The sequence below is a fragment of the Aquarana catesbeiana genome, linkage group LG06 (assembly GCF_042186555.1).
Source record: "Aquarana catesbeiana isolate 2022-GZ linkage group LG06, ASM4218655v1, whole genome shotgun sequence".
Taxonomy (NCBI): domain Eukaryota; kingdom Metazoa; phylum Chordata; class Amphibia; order Anura; family Ranidae; genus Aquarana; species Aquarana catesbeiana.
The window spans coordinates 25650349-25672963 of NC_133329.1; the positions used below are offsets into that span (position 1 = coordinate 25650349).

Sequence of the window (22615 nt, forward strand, 5' to 3'; positions counted from 1 at the left end):
CAGGGTCAGTTCCGGAGAAGGCAGAGGTATGTTTATCGTTAGGCAGAAGTTTGGTCGTATAACAGGCCAGGGTCGATTCCAGAGAAGGCAGAGGTATGTACAGTTCAGCGCAGTGGCATAAGGGGTGTGGAGGAAAATGACAGGAAATGAGAATTACGTTTACCATACTTCCCTAATAATGTAGAGAAGTATGGTAACGGCGGAAACATTCACCTATACAGAGGCCTGGTTGGGAAGGACATTGGGGACAATAAAATGAGGTGTCTCTTCTAATTCCTCCTCTGGAACACACCCGGCATCTCTTCTGACGTCTCTGGCCTGTTTCACTGGGGGGGATTTTGTCAGGAAAGTGGCGTTCGTGGAGTCTGCTCACGGAATCAGAGCGAATAATTTCTGGTGGGCTTTCAGGGCACAAAGTGGCGGAGATTACTTGTTCCTGGTAGTGCAGATAGGATACGGGGTTCTCTGTAGATTTTTGGTAAATAACATATTTGTTATACATGGCCAAACTGAAAAAATAAATGGACACTTTTTTATACCAGTGGGAAGGTAGGGTTCAATCATCTGATCGTTGAAGTCCACTCCCCCCATAAACAAATTATAATCGTAAACACAATCAGGTTTCTGGACTGGGCCGTTTCTTCTTGGGACTTCCACGTAGGTGTCATTATGGATTGTCGTGAGCATGTGGACGTTTCGTCTGTCCCTCCACTTAACAGCTAATAGCTCCTGGTTCCGCAAAGACGCCGTCTCCCCTCGGCGTAGCCTTTCATTGACCAGTTTTTGCGGGAAGCCTTTTCTATTCCTTCTTACGGTACCACATGCTGGGGTGTCTCTCCTGTGAAGATTGCGGAAGAGGGGCAAACTTGTATAAAAGTTATCCACATAAAGGTGGTACCCCTTTCCAAGGAGTGGCTAAACAAGCTCCCAGACAACTTTGCCGCCTTACTCCAATATATTCTGGACATTCAGGGGGATGCAGTTGGGTGTCCTTCCCTTCGTACAACCGGAAGGCGTAAATGTACCCCATGGCTCGGTCGCAAAGTTTGTGCATTTTTACCCCATATCGGGCCCTTTTGCTGGGGATAAATTGTTTGATGCTGAGCCTGCCGGAGAATTTTACAAGGGACTCATCTACGGAAATATTCTGTTCGGGGGTATAAAATTGGGGAAATTTTTCAACGAAATTATTTAGGATTGGCCGAAGTTTGAATAATTTGTCAAATGCTGGGTCATTTCGGGGAGGGCACTGGGTGTTGTCATTGTAGTGGAGGAAGCGCAAAATCATAAGGTATCTTGATCTTGGCATTATCGAAGAGAAGAGTGGCATGTGGTGGATGGGGTTAGTTGACCAATATGAGTCCATTTCGTTTTTTTTTGTGAGTCCCATTGTAAAAGTTAGGCCTAAGAAAATTTTAAATTCCTCTATGGTAAGCTCTCTCCACTCAAAGGGATGGGCATAACTAGAGCCAGGGTTGCTTACTATGTACTGCTGTGCATAGAGGTTGCACTGGGCCACAATGGACGATACTAAGTCTTTGGTAAAAATCAAATTAAAAAAATCAAGCATCACAAAATCATCGGTGTTCACCTGGACACCTGGCTGGGCGGTAAAAGGGGGGATATTTGCTGCTCCGGAATGAGGGGGAAGCCACAGGGGGTTTTGAAGGGCATAGGGAAAGGTGGCATGGCCTCTATCCTTTTGTGGCTGAGAGGACACTCTACTGGTACCTGAAAAATCAAAAAGAAAGCGCCTCTTAAGTATCAGGATTTATTGTAGTATAAAAATCACATCAAAGCACTTACATATAAGCTGGTGAATGAAGACTTCCAAGAAGAACTAATCCCAATGTCGTCAACCATCCAGGTGTATGTATGGATGAATAGGAGTCGGCTGTTGTGCGGTAGGCAAAGGGGACACTTCCGCGTTCCAACAGGGTCACATGGTCGGTGACGTCAATCAGGCAGTTCTAGTAGCTGGGATCCACTACGCCTTTCTGAGCATGGGTCTTAAGAGAAGTAGATTTGGGCATCAATGTATGTCTTTAAACTGGTGTTGTGCGTTAAAGCATGCTGGTATGATGATGGCTGAATTTTCTTCTCAATCTGACAGTCACCTGTCTCCATGTGTTCACTCTAGAGATGAACACATGGAGACAGGTGACTGTCAGATTGAGAAGACAATTCAGCCATCATCATACCAGCATGCTTTAACGCACAACACCAATTTAAAGACATACATTGATGCCCAAATCTACTTCTCTTAAGACCCATGCTCAGAAACGTGTAGTGGATCCCAGCTACTAGAACTGCCTGATTGACGTCACCGACCACGTGACCCTGTTGGAACGCAGAAGTGTCCCCTTTGCCTACCGCACAACAGCCGGCGTCTCCGAGCGGAGGTCCGCGGCCATCCGCCCAGCTCCTATTCATCCATACATACACCTGGATGGTTGACGACATTGGGATTAGTTCTTCTTGGAAGTCCTCATTCACCAGCTTATATGTAAGTGCTTTGATGTGATTTTTATACTACAATAAATCCTGATACTTAAAAGGCGCTTTCTTTTTGATTTTTCATGTCTGTTATGGAGAGCTGACTTCACTCAACAGGAAGCTGCCCTGGGTATTGGATGTACAGAGATCCATTTGACTCCCACATCCATTAACAACATCGATGGATTATATACTATAGACTTTACTTCGTTCTTTTTACATAGCATTGGACTATTTTTACTGGACATTGTTTCCACTTGTCTATTTATCCTTACTGATTGATTTTTCATTGATTGATTATACACACATATGTGTGTTCATACATTTGTACATTATCCCTTTATACACATGGACTGAGCGCTGCTACATTATATATTTTACTTTACTGGTACCTGGCCTTTGTTGCGGTGGCACTGCGCTTGAGGTGGACGGCACAGCTCTTGAGGTGGATGGCACTGCGCTCGAGGTGGTAGTAGGCTGCTGCTCCATGCCAGAACGCTTTCTTTTCACGGGCACACGTTCCTCTTCCGATTCTGTATCAGACTCGCTGCTTGTCACGGGTTCATAGGCTGAATCCGAATCAGACAGAGACTCAGAGAGCTCCCCGCTGCTCTCATTGGTCATGCTGAGACGCTGGTAGGCCTCCTCGGCCGTAAATAATTTTTTTGCCATATTGGTGGCTGGTGAGGTTGATGTGGCGCCAGGGCCGGTACAAGGCAGGGGCGGAAGGGGCACGTGCCCTGGGCGGTACCATTTGCTATAAGGAGAGGGGGCGCAGCCTGCAGGTGACGTTCTGCCACGGCCGCCGCCCGCCAGTGTGTACAATAGTACAACTACTGTCTACAGTCAAGTGCATTTACAGCGCCCAGCGGCACTGTACAAATTGCCTTTGTGCGCTCCTGCATCCTCCCTTCCCTCAGCACACAACTACACTCTTACAGTTTACTCCCCCATGGAGGAGTCTCGTAGTCCCTGCCAGCGCCGTGACATCACGCATGGCCGGAGGCAAGGTGGGAGGATGCAGAGGAGCGCAGGGAGGCGGGAGTTGGGAGTTGGGAGCTGTGTCGGCGCGCAGGGAGGCGGGAGCTGTGTCGGCGCGCTGTCACCTCAAGCAGCAAGCCGAGCTGAGCTGAGGCGCTGCTGCCTGCCTGGCTGGCTGGCTGGCTCTAGTAGCTGCTGCTGGATTCAGTCTGGAAAGAAGCGAAGGTAGACGATTGCAGTGCCAGTGTGTGCCACTGCCAGTGTTTTGACTCAGATCATCAGCAATGGTGGTCACTGGTCATTAACCTCGCCTCAGCCTCCTCCCCTCCCCCAATCCAGCCATTTATTAATCTCTTTTTTAGTGTTTACTTACACAAGTTCAGGCTCAGAACTTCTGAGTCTGAACTTGTGTAAGTAAACACTAAAAAACAGATTAATAAATGGCTGGATTGGGGGAGGGGAGGAGGCTGAGGCGAGGTTAATGACCAGTGACCACCACTGCTGTTTAATGACGGCTACAGGGTGGTTGCTTAACTCCGGGAGGACGTACTATGACGTCCTCCCAGAATTCCCCTCTCGCAGTGCTGTGGGCTGGATGTGTAGTGCCCACAGCGCTGCTCAGTGACATCCAGCCATCCATCCATCCATGCTCAGCCATCCCTAATGCTCTGCAATGCCCCACAATACTCTGCAATGCCCCAGAATACTGTGCAATACTCTGTAATGCCCCACAATACCCCGCAATACTCTGAAATACCCCGCAACACTGTGCAGTACTCTGCAATACCCCCACAATACTGTGCAATACTCTGCAATACCCCGAAATACTTTGCAATACCCCACAATACTCTGCAATACCCCGCAATACTCTGCAATACCCCGCAATACTCTGCAATACCCCGCAATACTTTGCAATACCCCGCAATACCGTGCAATACTCTGCAATACCCAGCCATACTCTGCAATACTTTGCAATACCCCACAACACTGTGCAATACTCTGCAATACCCCACAATACTGTGCAATACTCTGCAATACTCCACAACACTGTTCAATACTCTGCAATATCCTGCAATACCCCGCAATACTCTGCAATACTTTGCAAAACCCCGCAGTACTTTGCAATACTCTGCAATACCCCGCAATACCCTGCAATACCCTGTGATACTCAGCTATACCCCGCCATACTCTGCAATACCCCGCCATACTCTGCAATACCCCGCCATACTCTGCAATACCCCGCCATACTCTGCAATACCCCGCTATACTCTGCAATACTCGGTGATACCCAGCCATACCCTTCCATATCCAGTCATAGTCAGCATTACTCTGTGATACACAGCCATGCTCTGCCATACCCAGCCATGCTCGGCCATACCCAGCCATGCTCAGCCATACTCGGCTGTACTCAGCCTCTGTATGTGGCCAGGCTGTGGAAGTCTCACACATGTGCTATTGCCATACTCAGGAGGAGTAGAAGAATCTATTTTGGGGTATCATTTTTGGTATGTACATGTTATGTGTTAGAAATATTGTATAAATGGACAACTTTGTGTTAAAAAAAAATGCGTTTTAACCACTTCCCGCCCGCCGGTTTTCATACAACGTCCTTGACTTTGTGCGGGGATATCTGAATGAAAAATGGGGGGGGGGGGGGCGCAGTTTGCCATCTTCGCCCTGGGCACCAAATGGCCTTGTCCCAGCACTGTGTGGTGCAGATGAGCACTGATGGGCACAGGTGGCACTGATGTGGCACTGGAGTGGGACTGGTGTGGCTCTGGTTGCACTGTAGTGGGACTGGTGTGGCTCTGGTTGTACTGGTGTGGCTCTGGTGGCACAGAGGTGGCACTGGTGGGCTCAGGCGGCACTGGTGGGCTCAGGCGGCACTGGTGGGCACAGGCGGCACTGATGTGACACTGCAGTGGCACAGATGAGCACAAGTGGCACTGATGGGCACAGTTGGCACTGATGGGCACAGGTGGCACTGATGGGCACATATGGCACTGATGGGGCACTGGTGTGGCACTGGTGTGCACTCTAGTGGCACTGGTGTGCACTGTGGTTGCACTGGTGTGGCTCTGGTTGCACTGGTGTGGCTCTGGTGGCACAGAGGTGGCACTGGTGGGCTCAGGCGGCACTGGTGGGCTCAGGCGGCACTGGTGGGCTCAGGCAGCACTGATGTGGCACTGCAGTGGTGCTGATGAGCACAAGTGGCACTGATGGGCACAGGTGGCACTGATGGGCACAGGTGGCACTGGTGTGGTAGAGGTGTGGCACTGTATTATCACTGGTGTGGCACAGAGGTGGCACAGGTGGTACAGATGGCACAGGTGGCACAGATGTGGCACAGTTGTGGAACAGATGACACTGTTGGGCACTGTTGTGGCACTGTTGGGCACTACTGTGGCACTGTTGGGCACTGCTGTGGCACTGTTGGGCACTTATAAATGTAGAAAAACTCACTGATTGGCACCGTAAAGCTCTCCTCTCCTCTCACGCTGCATCGGTGTGAGGAAAGGAGAGCTGTAACCTCCTGATGACCCTGCTTTCCCTTTTTGTTTACATTCGTGATCGCTCCGTCATTGGACAGAGCGATCACATGGTAAAGGGCCGCTGTCATTGGCCCTTTACCGTGATCCGTGTTGCGCCGGGTCCCGTGGACCCGGCGAACACGGATGTTCCTGTGTGCGCGCCCGGGGGGGCGCGCGGGAGCAGTTTTCCGGGATCACGTCATATGACGTGATCCCAGAGTTATCCAACCGCCCTGCAGCCGTCATTCGGCTGTGGGCGGTTGGCAAGTGGTTAAAAATTGTTTATTTTAGCCCTGCCCCCTCCATCATTCTGGCCTAGGCTACTTACATCTCTCAGGAATCTGCAGGATCAGTACACAGAGCGATCAAAGGGCGGACTGGGCGGTGGGTGGGGGCAATCTCGGCCCCACCCGCTGTAGCTGTCAGATCGGGAGAGAGGAGAGCCGGCTGGTCACATGAGCGCTGAGCGGCGCTATTAAATAAGGTATAGAATGGCTTTTTTTTTAAATAAAGCACATAAACAGGACACTTAGTATTACGAAAGCCAGGGGATTGCGTGATTTTTACTAAGTGGGTTTACAACCAGTTTAATGCATTCTATGCATTAAGATAAAAAAAAACTTCTGTGCTCAGCAGCCCCCCTTAGCCCCCCTAATACTTACCTGAGCCCCATCTAGATCCAGCCATGTTGCAAGAGAGTCTCAGCTGCCAGGGACTCTCCCTCCTTATTAGCTGAGACAGCAGCGCAACACCATTGGCTCTCACTGTTCTCAATCAAGGTCAGTGAGCCAATGAGGAGAGAGAGGGGATAGGGCCGAACTGCGGCTCAGTGCATGAATGGACACATAAAGCAGTGGCTCGGGTGCCCCCATAGCAGGCTTCTGGCTGTGGGGGTACTAAGCAGGAGGGAGGGGCCAGGAGGGACTCGAGAAGCTGAGGATCAGGGCTGCTCTGTGCAAAACCACTACACAGAGCAGGTAAGTATAACAAATTTGTTATTTTTAAATAAAAAAAACCTGAGAATTTAGTATTTAATATTAGTATTAGTACTTTTAAAATTAAAAAAACTATGCATACCTTTTCTGCAGCTGCTCCAGTCCGATCCCAAACTGAGTTGTCAATGGCAACTTCTGTGTATAGACATGTGTAGAAGAGGCCGCCAACAACAGAAGCCCCAAAGTAATTCTATGGGTGACGTCACTTCCCAGGCATTTCCCAGCCATTGTCAGGTATCTCCTGCACACAGAGTGTATGTCATAGCACATGTTGGGGAAGATTTACTAATACTGAAGAGTATAAAATCGGGTGCAACTGTGCAGAGAAACCAATCAGTTTCCAGGTTTTATTGTCAAAGCTTAACTTAACAAGCTGAAGTTTGAAGCTGATTGGTCTCTGAGCTGCACCAGATTGTGCACTCTACGGGTTTAGTAAATCAACCCCTTTGTTCGCCTTGGCATCTAGGTGGGCTATGCATAAGGAAAGGAAAGTTCAAGATGTACTAAATTTTACACAGATCAAAGTCACAAGGGTTGATTTACCAAATGGAAATAGACTGTGCTCTTTGCAAGTTCAGTTGCTCCAGAGCTTTGTAAATGAGAGGAAGTTCTGTTGACTTACATCATCCAATCAGATGCAAGCAAAAATACTGTTTTTTTATTTCCTTTGCATGTGATTGGGTGTTCTTTGTAAAGTGAAGTTTCTCCTCATTTACTAAGCTCAGGAGCAACTGCATTTGCAGAGTGCACAGTCTATTACCCTTTAGTAAATCAACGCCATAGTTACATAGGTTGGATAAAGATGCCTGTCCATTAAGAAAACCTAAACCCTCAGTTTATCCAGGTGAAGGCACCAACTCTTACAAAGCATGGTTTTATTTGCTGCAACGGAAAAGAAATCTTCAGGTTCCCCAAAAGCAATCAGATACTCCCCGGGTTAAAAAATACAAAATGTACAGTGCCTTGAAAAAGTATTCATACCCCCTGAAATTTTCCACATTTTGTCATGTTACAACCAAAAACCTAAATATATTTTGTTGGGATTTTATATGATAGACCAACACAAAGTGACACATAATTGTGAAGTGGAAGGAAAATGATAAATGGCTTTCAAATTTTTTTACAAATAAATATGTGAAAAGTGTGGGGGACATTTGTATGGCACCCCCCTGAGTCAATACTTTGTAGAACCCCCTTTCTCTGCAATTACAGCTGTAAGTCTTTTTGGGGATGTCTCTACCAGCTTTGCACATTTAGGGAGTGACATTTTTGCCCATTATTCTTTGCAAAATATCTCAAGCTCTGTCAGATTGGATGGAGAGTGTCTGTGAACAGCAATTTTCAAGTCTTGCCACAGATTCTCAATTGGATTAAGGTCTGGACTGTGACTGGGCCATTCTAACACATGAATATGCTTTGATCTAAACCATTCCATTATAGCTCTGGCTGTATGTTGAGGGTCGTTGTCCTGCTGGAAGGTGAACCTCCGCCCCAGTCTCAAGTCTTTTACAGACTCTAACAGGTTTTCTTCTAATGGGGCGTACACACGGGCAGACTTTTCGACTGGGCTGGTCCAACGGACTTTCAACGGACTTTCGACGGACTTTTTAATGAACGGACTTGCCTACACACGATCAGTCCAACGGATTCGTACGTGATGACGTACACAAACTAAAATAAGGAAGTTCATAGCCAGTAGTCAACAGCTGCCCTAGCATCGGTTTTTGTCCGTCGGACTAGCATACAGACGAGCGGATTTCTGGGTCCGGCGGAGTTACGATGTAAAGATTTGAAGCATGTTCCAAATTAAAAGTCTGTCAGATTTTTGACTGGAAAAGTCCGCTGAAGGTCCGATGAAGCCCACACACAATCGGATTGTCCGCCGGACTCGGTCCGTCGGACCAGTCCGGTGGAAAAGTCCGACCGTGTGTACACCGCTTAGGATTGCCCTGTATTTGGCTCCATCCATCTTCCCATCAACTCTGACCAGCTTCCCTGTCCCTGCACAAGAAAAGCATCCCCACAGCATAATGCTGCCACCACCATGTTTCACAGTGGGGATGGTGTGTTCAGGGTGATGTGCAGTGTTAGTTTTCCCGCCACACATAGCGTTTTGCTTTTAGGCAAAAAAGTTAATTTATTTTTCATCTGACCAGAGCACCTTCTTCCACATGTTTGCTGTGTCCCTCACATGACTTCTCACAAACTGCAAACAGGACTTCTTATGTCTTTCTTTCAACAATGACTTTCTTCTTGTCACTCTTCCATAAAGGTCAGATTTGTGGAGTCCACGACTAATAGTTGTCCTGTGGACAGATTCTCCCACCTGAGCTGTGGATCTCAGCAGCTCCTCCAGAGTTACCATGGACCTCTTGGCTGCTTCTCTGATGAATGCTCTCCTTGCTTGGCCTGTCAGTTTAGGTGGACGGCCATGTCTTGGTAGGTTTGCAGTTGTGCCATACTCTTTCCATTTTCAGATGATGGATTGAACAGAGCTCCGTGAGATGTTCAAAGCTTGGGATATTTTTTCATAACCTAATCCTGCTTTAAACTTCTCCACAACTTTATCCCTGACCTGTCTAGTGTGTTCCTTGGCCTTCATGATGCTGTTTGCTCACTAAGGTTCTCTAACAAACCTCTGAGGGCTTCACATAACAGCTGTATTTATACTGAGATTAAATTACACACATGTGGACTCTATTTACTAATTATGTGACTTCTGAAGGCAATTGGCTCCACTAGATTTTATTTCGGGGTATCAGAATAAAGGGTGCTGAATACAAATGCACACCACACTTTTCACAGTATTTTTTGAAAAAAATTTGAATTTGAAAAGCATTGATCATTTTCCTTCCACTTCACAATTATGTGCCACTTTGTGTTGGTCTGTCACATAAAATCCCAATAAAATACATTTACATTTTTGGTTGTAATATCACTATCCCTACCTCATCCAGTAAGAGGAAGCATTGTAATCATCAATACAAATACAAGGTTTCCTGTGATTGGCATAGCAGTGCTCAGCCTTAGTTGATTATTTTCTGGAAATGGGACAGGAAGTCTCCATACCACTGTTGGAACACAGTGCTGTATATTGTATGTAGTTGATGATGCGTACAGTTTATACAGTGCTAACAGTGGCCACATTTCTTAGTGAAGGAAATAGTTTATTTGGGCCAACTTGGTTCAAATGGACTATTTAAAAGAGAAGTATGGGTTTGTTTGTTTTTCCCCCCATCATACCTACCTAGGTGGACGCTGGATCTGTCCCCCAGCGCCTCTTCACTGAGAACTGAGCCATCGAGCATCGCCGATGGCTCGGTTCTCACAGCTCTCCGAGCAGAGAACTGCTGACTGTCAATCAGAAGATCTCCTCTCTGCTCCTCCATGCTCACTGGAGCGCTGAGCTGTGGAAGGGTGGGGATCGGCCATCTCAGGCTCTCTGCAACTCGCTGAGGGGCTGAGACAGGCATCAGTCCAGGCACCTGGCGGATTCAGACTTTATTGTCGTGATGATGCGGTGCCTGGACTGATTCCAGTGAGAGCAGAAAACGGGTCACAGGAGTGCAAAACAAATCTCACTCCTGTGACCCATAGGAGAAGCCCAGCCAAACGAGCCCAGGCTGGACTTCTCCTTTAAAGTGAGACCCTTGCAAACCCTTGCAAAAGTCAGTCACCCCCCCTTACCACACCCCCCATACCAGGCTTTGTACTCCCATCGGAGGGACCCAGGAATGGCATGGCAATTGTGACCGGGTAGAAGGGAGGGAGGTCTGCTAAAATCTGTCCTACTAAGTACCCAGGAGAAACGTGTAAAATGCTACTACCGGGTTCTTCTGTCACTTACTGCTGGGAAGAAGTTAATGTAGCTGTGCTTCATTAGCTTCATTAGAGGGCAGGTAATACCCATGATGACTCCTTAATGCGGAGCACCACCCAAAAGGGGAAGCTCCACTTATTTGCACCCTCCCTCCACTGCTACATTTGGCACTTTTTTGGGGGAGGGGGGAGCAGGTACATGCTCCCACTTCAGGTTCAGATCGCCACAGCCAACTGAACCATAGGGCCCCCCCTCCTTCCCCCGCAGTCTTCTGGGACACTTTAAAGAAGACTACACAACCATTCACAGGGTGCAACACAACTCACGCATACTGGCACTTGCACCCCAAGCCAATTAAAGAACCAGCTCGGGTGAAGACATTGCGGGATCCCTGGACAGTTAAGTATAACTGATTACCTCGACTCTGCAAATCCTCTCTTACCTCTGACACCCTTGGTTCTGTCATGTCACCAGCTGTGATAGTAAATAGAGACTCACACAATATTAAAGAAGCAGTTGAAATATGTTTACTGTAATGTCAAAAACACAAAGTACATAAATATATATATATATCAACTTGGTCCTAAATGGAGACACTCCTGTATGCCCCGTCCCTTGTCTCAAACTTATTAAGTAAACACAATATATTAATGAACAAAGGTCCCTTGATTGTGAATGTACAAAAGTATTACCTCAATACAGGAACCTATGTGAAGAGGTGAACAGGAGTGTAAACACCCGGCACTATAGCTTATGTGTCAAGTGCCTTCCTTCTGTCTCCTCAACCCAAAGGCCAGCAAATCTTGCACAATATGGAAACAGTATAAACTATATTACTTTCAATAGGATGGCTCCCTTTATCAGTTCAGCACATTAGAGCAAATGAGGAAAAAGGATTATAAAAGGAAAGTGAGGAAAAGGTGTTCCTTGAAATCCAGATATCTTCAGCTAGCCTCTTTATGTTGTAAATTAAGTAATCCAAAATGGCAAGGTGTAACAAAATTAGCAAAGCTGTGGTTTATCCTGGTAGTAGTATAACTCAGTGTTTCTCAACTCCAGTCCTCAAGGCGCCCAAACAGGTCATGTTTTCAGGATTTCCCTCAGATGAAACGGCTGTGGTAATTACGAAGGCTGTGGAACTGATCAAATCACCTGTGCAAAATAATGGAGAGCCTGAAAACATGACCTGTTGGGGCCCCTTGAGGATTGGAGTTGATAAACACTGGTATAAAATTCCTCCTTTTATAAACCCAAAGGTGTCAACTGATGTAACTACTGAAATCAGTAATGTGTACTGAACATAGGCATCTGCTTGCTGTGTTATAACAGAGGATGTAACTTCTGTGGGACTACAAGTACTCTGGATAATGGCGGCAGCCGCCCTACGCTGCAGCTCACTGGATCCTGAATGGCAGGCGCCTCTGGATGACCCGGAACACCCTCCGGTCCGCTGTACTGAAGAAGCGATGCTGTCCACAAAGATCCCTCTGGATGCAGCTATCCCCGCTGTGTAGGCCACAAATCACCAGCAAACTCCCTGTCACACAGACCTCCTGCTGGCAGAGTCAAAACGGCGTCCAGAAAGACTGATCTAGGCCTTGCCAGCCCCTTTAATATCCTCTCCCAACAGTCTGTTCTGTTTGCTCAGCATTCTTTTCCTTGTAGTTCAGATCAGTCCTGCTGGCAGAGTCACTTCAGCATTCTGAACTACACATCCCATGATGCTTTGCATTGTATCCTCACACAGGAAGTAAGAAAATTCCAGCAAACACTAGAGGGAGCCAACCCCACATTAACAACACAGAAAATGTCTCTAAATTATAAGCATTATAGCTGACCTTGGCTACATATTTTAAACCAAAAATCGTTTAATATATTGTGTTTGTGTGCACTAAAATTTACTCCTATGTATTTTTTACTAAAATATTACCCTTGATAAACCTTTGCGCTGATATCATGTGACATCAAAATTTGGAACTACAATTATAATTTACAGAAACCAATAGGAACAAATTTACTATTCCTGATTATTATGAGTTCTAAACTTTTTGCAAAAAAAAGCCTGCCTATTACAGTATGTATATATATATATATATATATATATATATATATATATATATATATATATATATATATATATATATATATATATATATATATGTAATCTAATATGTAAAATTTACATGTTTAGGTAAACGAGTGATTGTCATTATTACTGATGTGAAGGATAGAGGTTCTGAGAAATCAATACAAGAAGAATGGGGAAAATGGAAATTCCCTGGATTTGAACTCATCACCCTGACATGCGAAGAAATAGACTCCATCAGTACATACATATCACAGGACTTATCACCAGAGAGGAAAATGGCTAGAAAAATTCATATTCTGAAAAATATTCTTCAAACAACTGCAGGTAGATGTGGGGTGTTATCTGTTGTATCTAGTGGTGGGCAAGTCTGCAAATTTTTAAATATGAAAGATGTCAGATCTGAGCTGCTTTATACTTTATACTCTGTGGAATCTGTCTCAACTATATCCTTCATTGCTGTAATAACATACACTATTTATTGTTGTAAAGCCAGACGTAGATAATGCAATTTCCTCTGCAAGTGCAGTTGCTCCAGAGCTTAGAAAGTGAGCAGAAGCTCTGTTGACTTCCATCGTCCAATCATGTGCAAGCAAAAATGCAGTTTTGTTATTTTCCTTGCACGCGATTGTGAGCTCTTTGCAAAGTGAAGCCTTAATTTACTAAGCTCTGTAGCAAAGTGCACAGTCTATTTGCATTTAGTAAATCAACCCCACTGTGTTCTCTAGACGGGGGGGCAGGGAATCATCCCTGCTGGGGGAACACAGAGGGGCTATAGCCACAGGCCATAATTGCATACTAGAAATCCAACATGCTGGTCGTACCCAAGTCGATCGATGGATCAGCCTGCCCATGGATGTAACAAATCTCGACGAGTCCCTGCTGAACTGGCTGAGATTTGAACCATCTATGACCGGTTTAACGCGTAACTCCACTTTTGTTGAGAAAAAAACATTCCCCTCAATGTGATCTCTGTACATTACAGGGATTGTAGCCTCCCTGGCGGTATGATTATGTCAGATTTTTGCATCTCAAAGCGGTACAATTGTTTTACATAGAAACTTGGCATTTTATATTGTAGGCCTGTAATTCTTAGCAATAACACAATTAAATCTGTCCAAACAAGAGTCTAGTAAACAGCCTGGGTATGATACAGTTTGAAACACAAAATCATAAAATATAACCGCTTCAGCCCCGAACCATTTGGCTGGCCAAAGACCAGAGCACTTTTTGCGATTCGGCACTGCATCGCTTTAACTGACAATTGCGCGGTCGTGCGACGTGGCTCCCAAACAAAATCGACGACCTTTTTTCCCCACAAATAGATCTTTCTTTTGGTGGTATTTGATCACCTCTGCGGTTTTTATTTTTTGCGCTATAAACAAAAAAAGAGCGACAATTTTGAAAAAAAAACACAATATTTTTTACTGTTTGCTATTATAAATATCCTCAAAAAATATATAAATTTTTTTTTTTTCCTCAGTTTAGGCCGATAAGTATTCTCCTACATATTTTTGGTAAAAAAAAAAAAAAAATTGCAATAAGCGTATATTGATTTGTTTGCTAAAAAGTTATAGCGTCTACAAAATAGGGGATAGTTTTATGGCATTTTTATTAATATTTTTTTTTTACTAGTAATGGCGGCAATCAGCGATTTTTATCATGACTGCGACATTATGGCGGACACGTCAGACATTTTTGACACATTTTTGGAACCATTGGCATTAATACAGCGACCAGTGCAATTAAAAATGCATTGATTACTGTAAAAATTTCACTGGCAGTGAAGGGGTTAACACTAGGGGGCACTGAAGGGGTTAATGTGTGTCCTAGGAAGTGTTCTAACTGAAGGGGGAGGGGACTGTGCAGGAAAACTAACAGATCATCTGTTCATATTCTGTATGAACAGATGATCTGTCAGTTCTACCCTCAGAGAACCAGAAACTGTGTGTTTACATACACAGATCCCGGTCTCCGTGTGCTGCTGGGCACTCGCATCAGCTCTGTTGGCGAGCAGGGTGCCCCCCTAGTGGCCGTCTATGGTACCGATGTACCATGACGGCGATTCGCCTGCCTGTGCCATTCTGCCACAGTATAACTGCAGCGGATGGTCAGCAAGCGGATAATATAATAAATAACTATAAATAATTATAAAAATAATAGTATAATAATAATAAAATTAATTTCCCCACGATTCACTCACTCAATTCTGCAAGTGCTCTAATTTACTATCGCTGTTTTCTAGCTGGTCTAAAACTACTTTTGACATAAAGGGACAATTTTTGGTTGCTATGGACAATCTCAAGTTTCCAGGCAGAAAGAACAGTATATATCATAAAAAAATGCATGCAGGGCATTGGACAAAGCACTGGGGACAAAATGGATGTGAAATGATTTCATACAGTAATGTAATCTGTAAGATGAATTTTCTATTTTTTGAATTTGCAGCAGGGCTCCGCCCCCATGCGTTGCAACGCTCGCAGGGAACGGAGCCCGGCACACAGAGGCATCAGGCTAAGGACACAGCCTGCAGACAAAGCGGGGGGTATATCGCAGGATCCTGGGGACAAGGTAAGTACACTGCTCCAGGATCCTGCAATGCAATCCTGAGTGTGGCTCGGGGTTACCGCTAATGGTACTGAAATTTAACCCCGAGCCACACTCGGGAAAACCACCAGGGAGGTTAACAAACTTCGGTGCAGATTTCTACCTTTTGTTATTTTAAATAAATCACTTTTTGTTCCTCTGTGCCCAGGTGTCGAGTGAGTCTAATGGAATTAGTTTCATAATTATCAACCAGCTGTGCACCTGCTGGGCTCTAATAAGGAAAATTGCAGGGTCCGCATCCCTTTAGCCATGATTTTCTATTGGGAGTATCTCACCAAAAATTATATTTTTTGTTGTAGGAGTTGCCTGAAATCTGACTTGTGTCTTACTGCAGACTTCTGGGAAAATCAGAGACTATACGGAAAAATGTTGTAGCATCGTTGGGCAAGGCAGTTAGCTGCAAGGTCCATATTACTGCTGACACATGGTCCAGATAGCATGGGCAGGGACGATATATTTCACTCACAGTACACTGGGTAACTCTGTTTGCAACTCGGAAGGATGCAAGACAGGGCTCAGTGCTGAAGCTTGCTGCCACATCTCCATACAGCTGGTGGTGATGATGTGAGATTTGTCAGCTCCGCTCCTCCTCCTCCTCCATGCCCTCCTCTGCTGAATTGTCCTATGAACCACCAGTACCCCCTAAGTGTTCAAGGGGCTATTCAATGGGTCAGGCAAAAAGATGCCAGGGGACAGGAGCCACACCGGAGCAGAGATTTCAGCTCTGCGGGGACAGGCCCAGAGATGGTTCACGCCACGGAAGCTTGAACCAGGAATAGTGGTGTGTGATAGTGACACTAACCTCCTGTCCGCCCTTAGACAGGGAAAGTTGACACATGTGTTATGCCTGGCAAATGTACTCAATTTGGTGGTGCAGCATTTCTTAAACAGGCAACCAAGTTTGGAAGATCTGCTAAAGCAAGCCAGAAATGTCTGTAGTCATTTCAGGCGGTCATACATAGCCAGTGCACGGTTGACTGAAATTCAGCGGGAATTACACTTAAGCCCATAAACTGCCTGATTTGTGACATGAATTGGCAAACTTTGCTAATGTTAACACAATTTAAAGTGATATAAAAGGCTCTTGTTTTCTAAAATAATAAACATGTTCTATTCACATGCTCTGTGCAGTGGTTTTGCACAGAGCAGCCCCTATCCTTCTCTTCTCGCGTCCTCCGCTGGCGCTCCTGGCCCCTCCCCCTTGCAGAGTATGTGCATGCTCCCGAGCCCTGCTCCAAGTGTCCATAAGACACAGAATGCTGCTTGGCCCCGCCCCCCGCTCCCTCCTTACTGGCTGTGATTGGTTGTGAGCCAATGTATCCCAGTCAATGAGGAGGTAGAGGCTTGGGAGAGACGTTGCTGCACACAGAAGGTTTTTTTACCTTTATGACCATTTTAAATATTTACAGTCTAGTCAAGGGGTCTCCAAGCTTTCCCAACAAATGTCCTTTAGGCTTTTGGGGGCTGGACTGTGGCCAGTGGGAGTAGAAAATGACCCAATGTCAGAGAGAGTAAAAAATGCCCCATGATTGGTTTCAAAGGGAGGGATAGTTCCCCATCATTAATTTTAGTGGGAGGAATAGTGTCCCATCATTGGTATCAAAAAGGAGGGTTTCACCGTATCAGATCAAAGAGTGGTTGCCATATCCCTGATATACCGTATATACTCGAGTATAAGTCGAGTTTTTCAGCACATTTTTTTGTGCTGAAAGTGCCCCCTCGACTTATACTTGAGTCAAGCACTTTTCTGCAGCAAAAAATTTCATTTTCCGAACCGACTTTGGGGCCCCGTATCTCAGGGCCACTTGATTCTAGAAACCCCAAATTTGGTGTTCAAACCCAGTAGAACTGGTACCACAGGAGTTGGAGTTACTAGCACCAAGTGGCCCCGAGATACGGGGCCCCAAAGTAGGTTTGGAAAATGTCATTCTCTTGCAGAAAAGTGCTTGACATTTTCTGAACCGATTTTTGGGGCCCTGTATCTCGGGGTCACTTGGTGCTAGTTCCACTGGGTTTGCACACCAAATTTGGGGTTCCTAGCATTAAGTGGCCCTGAGATATGGGGCCCCAAAGTAGTTTAATTGTGTCCATCTGCAGCAATGTCATTTCGGGACCCTTTGGGTTCAGAGACCCCAAATTTTGGCTGCAGGTAGGGGGCATCTAGGAACCCTTAACTACCAAGTTTGAAGTTCGGGGGACATATGGCTGCAAATGGGCACAGGGAGGCATGCAAATGGGCACAGTGAGGCTGCAAATGGGCATTGTTGACCCTCTTTTCCACTTACAGTAGCTATGCATTTCTCACCCTCGTCTTATACTCGGGTCAATACGTTTTTCCCATTTTTTTGTGGTAAATTAGGGCCTCGACTTATACTCGAGTATATACGTTATACTGTAATTGAAAAAAAAAAAGAGAAATCCCCCTTCATTGGGACTTTGTAGGCAACATACACATGTATTAAGCAAACGATTATATTTATTGAATATGCATATAAACATACGATCATAAAATGATCAATATAAAAAAATCTGAATTTTTACAGAAAATGTACACAACAAAACCACAAAAAAAAAAAAAAAAAAAACAAGTTACATGAAAAAATATGACAACAAAATTTGTACTCTCCGGTATATAGTGATCCCCGGTAACTGACGCGTTTCTGGTTAAACACCTTCATCAGGGGTATAAAGTAGGAGCATGTATGGTCGTAACTTTGTTTTTACTATAAAAGATAAAAAGGACATATCATAATGGTACAGAGAAACAGGGATATCCATGACAGCCATATAGAACAGTTGAACAATCACATCATCTGGGAAATACCTACCATGCAAATTATTCCTTAGAGGAAGATGGGTGAAGCAGCTGTGCCAGCGGGGGTGTAGATGGGCGCCAACCAAAAAGCGGTGAGAGTATGGGAACCAAATGTTCCCTATATTAACATTTGCCTGATGAACAGCAAAGGGTCAATTCTGGCAATATGACAGAACTAGCAGTGGAAAAAACAGAAAAAAACAAAAAATAGAAAAATAAAAAACTGTTTGAAAAAAAGGAAGTGTAAACCCCCTATAAGATTTCAATAGGGGCCATGATAGCTATTCCTAAACATAGGGTGTGTAGAACTCCTATCTTAAATGATGGTGTGTCACACCTACATAACAGCATAAATAGAGCGGGGGGGGGGCGAGAAAAGCAAAAAGTATATTTACCAAAGTCTGTTGATCTATACAGGATGGGAGGCTAAATATGCACAAGTCACTCAAAGATTCCTACCTTCTATAGTCTTCCTAAGGTCCACAAGGACCTTAAAAAAACCCAGGTAGACCCATTGTATCTGGGAGGGGGAGTATTACCGAACATCTTAGCAAATACATAGATGAACAGTTGCGTCCTTTAGTCACTAATCTCCCCTCATACATCAGGGATACAGCCCACCTGTTGCAAAATCTGGAAGGACTGTCTGTCCCACTAGACTCCATTTTGGTCACTGTGGACGTCGAAGCACTCTATAGCTCGATTCCACACACAAAGGGGATTGAGGTAATCAAACATTTTATTTCCCAATCACATAGAGACGATAAACCATTACACCGGTTTATTTTGTCAGCCTTGGATTTCATCTTGTTGCACAATGCATTTGCTTTTGATGGCTCCCACTTCCTCCAGATACAAAGTGTGGCAATGGGGACCTGTTGTGCCCCATCTTATGCCAACTTGTATCTGGGGGAGTTGGAGAACTATTTTCTATCTGATGATAGATCCAGTGCGTTTACTGAAAAGTTATTAGTCTGGTATAGATATATCGACGATATCTTCCTTATCTGGAATGGATCAGTCGACACTCAGTCCACAGGTCGCACTGACTTTAACTTGAAATTTACGATAGCTTGTGATCATCACAAGATTACTTTCTTGGATGTCACTATTTTGAAAAATCCAGATGGTCACCTCTCAAGTGTATTGTATCATAAAGAGACAGCGGGCAATACAATTTTACATGCTACCAGCTTTCACCCCGCACCACTGATTAAATCTATTCCCTATACCCAATACCTTTGTATTTGTCTGAACTGCTCTGAGGAGAGTAGTTTTCAAATAGAGGTGAACAAACTACAAACTAGACTTCTACAACGGGGATATTCCTCTACAGGCTTGAAAGAGGTCTATAGAAGAGCCAAGGAAAAAAACAGACATATGGTGCTCTTTGACACCTCTAAAAAGGGACAAAATTGAAATAAAGAAGATTCACAGATAAGAATTATCACCACATTTAACAAACAACACAGTTTAAAAAAATGTTGGCTAGACATTGGCATATCCTCCGCATTGACCCGATCAATTTAAATTGATCAAGTTAAATCAATTTATACCACATAATCCCCCGATTATGTACAAACGCACATGATCATTGAAAGATAGATTACTTATCAGTGAGTATACCAGAGTATTTAGAGGTGATCCATGTAAGAGGCGGGGTACCTTCAGATGCGGAAGGGGCCCCTATTGTCAATTTATCAATACTGAGAAGGACTATTTACTACCGAATAAACTCAAGTATAAGCCTTCTCACTATGCTAATTGTGGCACACCCGGGGTAGTCTACCTTGTAACCTGCCCTTGCGGCTGCTTCTATGTTGGGAAAACCAAGTTAGAGCTACATAAAAGAATGTACAGACATGTAGAACTTCCACTAGGTGGACACACCCGAGATGTACATCAGGGTAAGTTTCCCAATATAAAATTCTAAGTATTGGATCGCGTCCATCCCAACAACAGAGGGGGCCACATTACCACCAGGCCTTAATGACTGTATAAGCTATCGCCCATTTTTAGAAGGTTTCATATCTGGTGTTTGGGAAGGAGTGGGTTAGACACTCCTAGAGGGTTTTGTGTTATTCATTTTTGGATAACTCTGGATATTGGACTCCTCCTGCCCTTTGGAGTAGGCTGTTCTCTAGCAAATGGGTTATGCATGGATTTTCTCTCATACCCCTTATTTGCCAACTTTTGTTCTCCTTTTCCTTGTCAAAAGAAGTTTATTGAGTATACAATGTTATAAAGATACATAAAGTAAGTTTACAAGGATCTATAAAGTAAGCTCATTGTTTTACAGTAGGGTTTATATAGGTAAATATCATGAAATTTCAAATATTAAACATTGGGTTCACGTAAACCTAAATTAAATTAAAGATATATATCATTTCCTTAATTACTTTTGTAGGTATTTAAATGATTTATACCTACTATACATATTGTTTACAAGTAGAGTGTATATAGGTCAAATAAATTCTGATAATGAGCTTTAATCGTAAGGTGGAGAAAAGGAAAGAGAAAGAAGAAAAAGGGTAGAAAGGTAGAGGTATGGTCCACAAGGTTGTCCCGCTCGTCAGTTTATTATTCTTTTTAGTTCTCTTTGAAGCCTTAGAATGGGTGTCTCTGTAAGTCATTTAATCTGTTACCATGGCAACAGGACAGAGTCATTGAAGTTTGACAGGAACTGTTGTTTTATCCAAGGATGCCAAAGTTTTTCAAATTTTGGAATTTGATTTTGATCGATGGCTACCATCTTAGCATGGGACATTGTATTATTAATTCTGTGAATTGTTTCTGCTAGTACCAATGTAGGAGATTTCCATGCCTTGGCCACTGTTTGTTTTGCAGCCGTTATTAGTTGGATCATAAGTTTGAATTGAGAGAGTGTTAACCATTCTGGTTTTAGATTAAGTAAAGTTAAATATGGATCTGGTTGTATTATTTTTTTAAATATTTTAGATGCAATCACAAAGACTTCCTTCCAGAAGGTTTGGATTACTGGGCACGTCCACCATATGTGTAAATATGTGCCTATTTCTGGGCATCCTCGAAAACAAAGAGCTGAGGTATTAGGAGAATATTTTGCCACTCTAGCGGGTACAAGGTACCAGCGAGTTAGGACTTTATAATTTGTCTCCAGTGCTAAGATGTTGGGTAAAGATGACTTAGATGTGAGCCATATGTTAGACCAGTCCGTGTCTTTTAAAGTTCGTCCCAGGTCCTCCTCCCACCTCTGAACGTAAGAGGGTCTATTAAGATTTGCTACTCCACATAATTGATTATAAAGTGATGAAATTGTACCTTTAGCAAATGGATCTTTTGTACAGATTGATTCAAAAATGGATAATTGGGATAATGGTGTATCCCCCTTTAGGAATGGTGTATAGAAATTTTTGATTTGGAGATATCTAAATATCTCAGAGTTTGGTAGATCATATTTTTCTCTAAGCGATGGGAATGAAAGGAATGATTTAGATGCTATGAAGTCATTTAGTGTCTGAATGCCTGATGTTGTCCAAGCTTTAAAAGAATTTGGGTAGATCCATGCCGGATAAAAGGCCGGATTTCTGATAAAAGAAAGGAGAGGATTGTGTGGAGATTGTAACTGATATTTGGTTTTTAGTTTATCCCAGAGAGATAAGAAGTGTTTAGTTATGGGATTATGAATTTTAAAGCGGTCTTTAGGATCAAGCCATAATAAATTTGATATTAATAGAGGGTCATTTTCTGAAGCCTCTATAAATACCCATAATGGGATTTCCTGTTTTGCATGGTATTTGGACAGACTGGCCAAATGTGCTGCTCTGTAGTAGTTAGTAAAATTAGGGTATCCCAGGCCTCCTTTATTTTTGGGAAGATGTAGTGTGTGTATAGGTATACGTGGTTTAGAAGAGCCCCATATAAACGAAGTTGCTCTTTTTTGTACTATTCTCAAAAAATAGGAAGGAATTGGAATAGGGAGGACTCTGAATAGATAAAGCAATTTGGGTAGAATAGTCATTTTGATTGCATTAATCTTCCCTATCCAGGATAAAGGAAGTTGCGACCATTGTTTTATTAGATTTGTGATCTGTCTTAATACAGGAGGATAATTGGTTGAGAATAAGTCAGAATGAGATGCTGTTAAATGAATTCCAAGATATGGGATTGATTTTTCTGCCCATGTGAATGGGAGTGCAGCCCTAGCCGGGATCAATTCCATGTTTGTGAGTGAAATATTAAGCACTAGGCATTTCTTAGGATTAATCATAAGGCCGGATAGGGCTGCAAATCCATCAAGAGCTG

General features: G+C 44.0%; 1 protein-coding gene across 4 annotated transcripts in view; it reads left to right on the plus strand.

Annotated features, from left to right (window-relative positions):
- LOC141148237 (uncharacterized) overlaps positions 1-22615 on the plus strand; it is a 122420-nt gene that overhangs the window by 17687 nt on the left and 82118 nt on the right. For all 4 annotated transcript variants that reach the window (XM_073635487.1, XM_073635488.1, XM_073635490.1 and 1 more), the window contains exon 3: positions 13015-13236. In XM_073635487.1, coding sequence (XP_073491588.1) covers positions 13015-13236 — 222 coding nt within the window. The remainder of the gene's footprint in view (positions 1-13014; positions 13237-22615) is intronic.